We start from the raw sequence: 7,726 nt of genomic DNA on the forward strand, positions 1-7,726 counted from the left end.
GGGAGATAAAGAGAGGTGTGACATGGGCTCGTTTGAGCTTGTTGAAGACCAGACGTGCCGCTGCATTCTGAATCATTTGTAGAGGTTTGATTGTGCTTGATGGAAGTCCAGCCAGAAGAGCATTGCAGTAGTCCAGCCTAGAAATGACAAGGGCCTGGACAAGAAGTTGTGCAGCATGCTCCGTTAGGAAGGGCCTGATCTTTCTGATGTTGTGCAATGCAAACCTGCATTATCGAGCAGTTTTTGCTATGTGGACTTTGAAAGCCAGCTGGTCATCAAAGATTACACCAAGATTTCTTATGAGGTAACTGTTGATGAACCTAGCTGGATGGTGAAATCATGCTGTAGAGTTGGAGTGGCGGGGAAGACAAGGAGCTCAGACTTTGCTAGGTTGAGCTGTAGGTGATGATCTTTCATTCATGCAGAGATGTCCACCAGGCAGCCTAAGATCTGTGCAGCTACCGTTGGATCATCTGGTTAAAATGAGAGATAGAGCTCTATCATCACTGTCATCAACTGTATCATCAGCATAGCAGTGGTAGTAGAAACCATGTGCCTGTATGTTTGGACCCAGTGATGTAGTGTATATGGAGAAGAGGAGGGGTCCAAGAACTGATCCCTGAGGAACCCCAGTGACCAGCTGATGTGCTTTGGATACCTCCCCTCCCCAAGCCACCCTGAAGACCTACCAGTGAGATAGGATTCAAACCAGCGAAGTGGAATCCCTGTGATGCATAGTGATGAGAGAGTGGACATGAGGATCTTATGATTCCCAGTGTCAAAAGCGGCAGATAGATCCAGCAGATATATAAGAATTTTAGATTTATAATATTAATATTGAATAATAAAAAAAAATACATGTAGTACATAAGTTAAATTATATAATTAAATGGCAATAATTAAATGTACCGATTTATTTTTCAGTATTTAAATTTATAGACAACAATTATTTTATAACATGCATTTTCACACTAGTAATATGCTTAAAAAATCAAAACATCACAACAAAAATCATAACAAAAAATCTAAATGTTTTTATATATAAGAATGTAATATTTTATAATATTATAAATAATAAAATATAATAGAAATACATTTATTATATGTAATGCATAAATTATTTACTGTAATAAGTCATTAATTAATTGTACCGATTTATTTTGCTATATGTGATGAATTGAATTCAAAGTAGGCGGTGCTTTTCACTGATTGGCTAATCCTAAAATAAATTGTGTCATGTAAATATTTATTTATATTTAATAAAAAATAATAATTAAAGTTGAGTATTTGGTCCTTTATAGTACCAAACTGAAGACTTATTTCACAATGTAAACCCCTCCCACTGATCCTCTATGGAGACGCACAGCATCATAATTGGCTCACAGTCCGTCAGAGCCGCTCAGTGAGTCTGATGCTGATCCAGAGCAGCACTATCATAACCACTGCATGATCAGCACATACAGCAATCATGACAGGCCGTTTCACACGCTTCTAGACTTTTACGGATGGACATGGAGCAAAATCATTTCAAATTATTTTTGAAGAATCTGCCGCTGTTCTTCCTTTTTGTGGAACACGTTAAACCTGGTAAGTGCACAGTTCTTTTTAATTAATGAAATTATATTTTATGGAATGATTATTCAGTTCATTTGCGTGTTTCAAATCATATTTGTGAATGAAACACTTACAGTGTCATGAATAGTGTAATCAAAAGATTTTAGATGAAGTATTGAGTGTTAATGTCTTATTCTCTTCATATAGCCTATCAGTGGATCAGGTACTTGAAATCCATATTAATAATATTTTAACCACGATTTTCCTTCAGAAAAATCTATGTGTATCATTTTTAATGTTATAGCATATTAAGTCCACTGGCAATATTTTAAGCTAAAAATTCAGTGCTTATTCATATATACAGTGGGATCTAAAAGTCTCAGACCACATTGCATTAAACCTCATTAATTGGAACATTCTTAAATCAAGTGGGCATTCTGAAATTACTATTCATTTTTTAATTCAACACAAAAGAGTAATTGAGAAACACGCTTTAAATGTAGTTCTGTTCCCTACATAGTGTTTATTTAACAAATATGCCTTGTATTACTAATAAAATTCTTATTTTTAATTAGAATTAAAAATTTCTTTAAAAATCTAAAACACAAACAAAAATGTATGGAATAATTGCAACAGCTTTTTCCCGTGGCGGAAACAAACTCCCATCTCACAATTCTGACTTTTTTCTAGCAATTCTGAGAAAAAAAGGCAGAATTATAATTATAATAGCAAGAGGAAAAGTCATAATTTTTTAATTCAGGGTTGCAAGAAAAAAAAGTCTTACATTTTTATTTATAAATTAAATTTTTTATTTATTATTTTTTATTCCGTGGTGGAAACAAACTTCCATAAAAACTATATGTTAAATAAAAGCAATTTTCCTTTCTTTCTTTTATTTTTTATTTGTATTATTTTCCAGAGGGTCTTCGCGTATCAAGTTTTGTCAGGACAATCATCCACAACCTCAAACAATAGGACTCTATATAAAATAGCTTAGAGAACATGGAAGTTGAAAGAAAATAATTAGTGGCTGAAAACTGCTAAAACAACTTTTACTATGCCTAATATAAATGCAAATCTGAGCAAATAATAAAAAATGCATAAATTACAGACCGACTCCATGACTCTAAGACTGAAAAGCATATTGTGTATCATATTGCACAAGGTTTAACATTTATATATAGACAAATCAAACTGTAGAAGATGTGTATGATTTAGTATCTTAATTCTCACTGAAAGTTGCAATGGCACGGAGTAAAATAAAGTTGCATGATCAAGACCTGTCAGAAACTCTCTTATTTGTATGAATATCTTTGCAGCATTATCAGACGGTTGGATCCATGCACATGCAGAAGACAAACTCTTTAAAAAACTCTTCATCGGTTACAATAAGTGGTCCAGACCCGTGCAGAACATCAGCGATGTTGTTATTGTCAAATTTGGCCTCTCGATCGCCCAGCTTATTGATGTGGTAAGTTGATATTTTGCATGCTTGCCTTGAAAACATTACAAGAAAGAGTCCTGGGGCCTGTTTCATAAAACAAGTTTACCAAATAAGCCAGGTTTATTTCAGTTAGTCTGACTTATTGATTTGGTTCAAAATAAGTCAGACTAACTGAAATAAGCCTGGCTTATTTGGTAAACTTGTTTTATGAAACAGGCCCCAGGTTATAACTGAGTGGAAAACAAAGCAAATTAAATGTATACCAAAAATATAACCATCATGAGTGCATTCAATCAGAGAACTGAAGAATTGCTAACATGATTTTTACATTTCTGATGAAAATATGAGTGGTGCTTCAGCTTCAGTCACTTCTCCAGTGTAAGTCTGTGGGATTTATTCATCTACCAGACCAAATTTATATATTTTTGATGCTTATTTCTTGCTCTGATATTCTACAGGACGAAAAGAATCAAATGATGACAACAAATGTTTGGCTGAAACAGGTGACAGTCTTAATATTTAACTGTTTTAATTAATAATTTATATTGTGGTCAAAGCTCAACTGATAGAATTCATGAACCCTTCAGATAATATAGTGAAAACAAATGCAATAATTATGTTCTATATATTATAAAAAGCCCATTAAACCTCAAGAGTAACTTCAGCAGCACTTACGTACACCAGTTTTATTCCTAACTATATTCTAAAGATTTTTACATAGGGTTTTGTTCTTATATCATTTACCTGATTTTATACAACATTTTATATATTTTTTCATTTGGCTATATATATATATATATATATATATAATTAATATATCCATATGTGACTGTTTGACCTCTGACCTCTGCAGGAATGGAACGATTATAAACTGCGCTGGAATCCATCTGAATTTGATAATGTGATGTCTATTAGAGTCCCGTCAGAGATGATTTGGGTGCCTGACATTGTTTTATACAATAAGTAAGTACTGAAGTAAAAGGTAGTAGCACACACAACATATGCAGTAATATTTTGTCAAGGTGGTCCTGGCTAATTGGACATCAAAGGTTATGATTAAACTAACACAGTGTCCTGTTAAAATCATGGAAGAAAGAGGACGGCCCAAGTCCTAATGGCTCTATTAATATCTGCAGGCCGTAGATCTGACGCTCTGGTGTTTCTGTAACATTAATATGTGAAATCAACCAGACATGGCGTGAAATAAGATGTTAAGCACTGCTGTAGTTAATTAAAAAAAGGTGCATGTTTTAATCTCCTAATAAAATGTCAAATGACTCGTCTATTTTCAGAAACACCAGGTCTGTTTTTTATCTAGGAGGCATATTTGATCTCGACAAATGAGAAATTGAGGTCCTCTTGCATCATCAGATACCTCGAGCAAAAAACAGAAAGTGCTGTAGATATTTGAAGTAATTAATGCAATTGTCATGGAACATCTTCCTAGAGGCATAAAGAAAGTTTGTAGCCCAGATACATCAAAGACACTTCCTATAATTCATCCATATTTTACAGAAAGCACTTTTTAAAAGGGTCATACTCTATGAGATCCAGTTAAAATGTTAGTAATTTTTTTGTGCATTAAAAAAGACAGTTTTTTATGGCCCTTAGAATTTTGGCTGCTATCCCTTTAAGACTTGCATCATTGCTTTTATTAAAAAACAAATAGAAGTACAACTGATTTTACCACTGATAATTTTGTTTAAAAAGTTTATTTTCATTTAGTTTATTATCTATTAAGTTTAAATAATCATATTAAAATGATATCTTAAGGATGGAATAATGGCTACTGAAAATTCAGCTTTGCCATCACAGGAATAAAGCACATTTTAAATATATTTGGAGAAAAAAAAAAAAAAAAGTTATTTTAAATTCTAAAAATATTCCACAATATTGCGGGTTTTTTTAATGATCAAATAAATTGCCATTTTCACCACATATGAAAACAATCCCTTAGTAAATTATAATTCAGATTTTAAAATGTTGCATTTATGACAATGTTAAAATTCTAACATGCTAAGTCATAATTATGAGATAAAAATATTATTATTAAACAAAAGGGTGAAATTATGAGATAGTAATTTATGGCATACTAAGTGAAAACTGAGATAAAAAGTCATTCTTACTAGAAAAAGGTAAAAAATTATGACATTAAAAAGCTGAAATGAGATAAGTCAAAATTATGATTTACTAAATCATAATTGAGATAAAAAGTCATAACGAGATTAAAAAAAAAGTAAATATTATGACATTAAAGTTTAAATAATGAGATAAAACGTGAAAATGATATACTAAGTCAATTATGAGCCAAAATTAGGGGGAAAAATTGTGAAATTATGAGATAAAAAGTCAAATTTATGACACACCAAGTCATAATTATGACTTTGAAAAGTTTAAATGAGATTAAAGTCAAAATTATGATATACGAATTCATAACTAAGAAAAAAAGTAATAATGAAATAAAAAGTCTAAATTATGACATTAAAGTTTCAATAATTAGATAAGTAAATTATAAATCAAAATTATGAAAAATGCAACCTTAGTGAGCATAAGAGACTTCTTTCAAAAACATAAAAAAAAAATCTTACAGAGCCTAAACTATTGAATGGTGCTGTAACCTCATGTGGTTTTGTCTACAGTGCGGATGGTGAGTTTGCGGTGACCCACATGACCAAAGCCCATCTGTTCCACACTGGAAAGGTGAGTTGGGTTCCTCCAGCCATCTACAAGAGCTCCTGCAGCATTGACGTCACCTTCTTCCCGTTCGACCAACAAAACTGCAAGATGAAGTTTGGCTCCTGGACCTACGACAAGGCCAAGATTGATCTGGAGCAGATCGAGAGCACCGTGGACCTGAAGGACTACTGGGAGAGCGGCGAATGGTCCATCATCAATGCCGTGGGAACCTACAACACAAAGAAATACGACTGTTGTTATGAGATCTACCCGGACATCACCTACTTCTTCATCATCCGCCGTCTGCCTCTGTTCTACACCATCAACCTCATCATTCCCTGCTTGCTCATTTCTTGTTTGACTGTGCTGGTGTTCTACCTGCCATCAGACTGTGGAGAGAAGATCACGTTGTGTATTTCCGTCCTCCTTTCCCTCACCGTTTTCCTGTTGCTCATTACCGAAATCATTCCCTCGACGTCTCTGGTCATTCCACTGATTGGAGAGTACCTGCTCTTCACCATGATCTTTGTCACCCTCTCTATAGTCATTACTGTTTTTGTGCTTAACGTGCACCATCGTTCACCAAGCACCCATAAAATGCCCCGTTGGGTCCATTCGGTGTTCCTGGACCTCATTCCCCGCTGGCTCTTCATGAGACGCCCGAAACCCGATCAGAAACGCCACAATATGCCCAACCTCAGCACGTCCAAAAGCTGGCTTCAGCAGGAGACGGATGTGGACGGGCTGAACTGTCAGGACATGGAGTTCGGGTTAGGGACGGGAATATCCACGTCCATCTCGTCCCCATCCGCCACGTCTCTGCATCTGTCCGACTCGGAGCCTTTGCTCCAGAAGTACGAGCTCCAGCAGTTAGGACACGTGGTGAACTTGTGTCAGTGTTCAGCAAATCTTACAAATCTGGTGTCAGACCCCAGTCTGACCTTCTCACCATGTGTCCTACGAGCTCTGGACGGGGTGCGCTACATCGCTGATCACCTGCGTGCGGAGGACGAAGACTTCTCAGTGAGTGACGCAAACATTCAACGCATTGTTTAGGGATTATAGAAGCCCAATTCCAATACATAATTATTATTGGTAAACCATAATTATGACATTAAAAAGTTGTAATTATGCCACAAATTCAAAATTATGGCAAAATTGTGACAAGTCATAATTATTAGATAAATCTAAATTTTGCATAAAACAAATTAAGAGAAGTCAAAATTATGAGATAAATCAGATGGATGACATACTAAGTCATAATTATGAGATAAAAAGTGAATATGCAATAAAAAAAATCTAATTATGAGATACAAGTCAGAATTCTGACAAAAGGTTGAAATTCTGATATAGTTATATTTACAATATAAAAAAGTCAAAATTATGATATATTAAGTCATAACAATGAGATAAAACATACCTAGAGTGAGATTAAAAATGAGATAAAATGTACCTAGCGTGAGATAAAAATTCAACTATGAGATAGTCAAAATTATGACATACTACCAAGTCATAATTATGACATAAAAAGGCAAAAAGGATGAAATTCTGACACTAAGTTGTCAAAATTCTGTTGTGTGAATACTGATGAGACTTAAAAGTCAAAATAATAAGCGAAGTCATAACTATGAGATAAAATGTACTTCAATCATGACAACTCTCGGAACATTTTAGCATGGTAATGGATATGACAATGTTAATGCATTTGGTCTTGGCGGAACAGATCTGCTATGCTGCTGCTGTTGGTTATTGCTGTAGTTGTAGATTATTGCTGCTGCTGCAAGCAAGTACAGGAACTTGCTACAGCCAATGCATATGGCGATACGGTGCCGTGAGTATTTAAGACATGCTGCTGCTGCACAAATAGCATATAATATAACCCCCCAACAAAGCTGGAAGAAGAAACAAAACATTTAAATGTATGCTGCTGCTATACAATAATATGCTTAAAATCATCCCTATAAGGCAGAAGGAATATAAAAGATAAACCCTGCCAGAACAAGCAGATCTATTGCCAAGACATATGTACTGCTGCTTCGGTGGAGAGCCGTG

General features: G+C 34.6%; 1 protein-coding gene across 1 annotated transcript in view; it reads left to right on the top strand.

Moving 5' to 3' along the window:
- Positions 1-1,505: 1,505 nt before the first annotated feature.
- Positions 1,506-7,726, top strand: part of LOC107717228 (neuronal acetylcholine receptor subunit alpha-2-like) — a 13,393-nt gene continuing 7,172 nt past the window's right edge. The window contains exons 1-5 of the mRNA XM_016523910.1: positions 1,506-1,587; positions 2,874-3,025; positions 3,457-3,501; positions 3,852-3,961; positions 5,638-6,697. Coding sequence (XP_016379396.1) covers positions 1,506-1,587; positions 2,874-3,025; positions 3,457-3,501; positions 3,852-3,961; positions 5,638-6,697 — 1,449 coding nt within the window. The remainder of the gene's footprint in view (positions 1,588-2,873; positions 3,026-3,456; positions 3,502-3,851; positions 3,962-5,637; positions 6,698-7,726) is intronic.

The sequence above is a fragment of the Sinocyclocheilus rhinocerous genome, unplaced genomic scaffold (assembly GCF_001515625.1).
Source record: "Sinocyclocheilus rhinocerous isolate Xijiao unplaced genomic scaffold, SAMN03320098_v1.1 scaffold1144, whole genome shotgun sequence".
Classification (NCBI taxonomy): Eukaryota; Metazoa; Chordata; class Actinopteri; order Cypriniformes; family Cyprinidae; genus Sinocyclocheilus; species Sinocyclocheilus rhinocerous.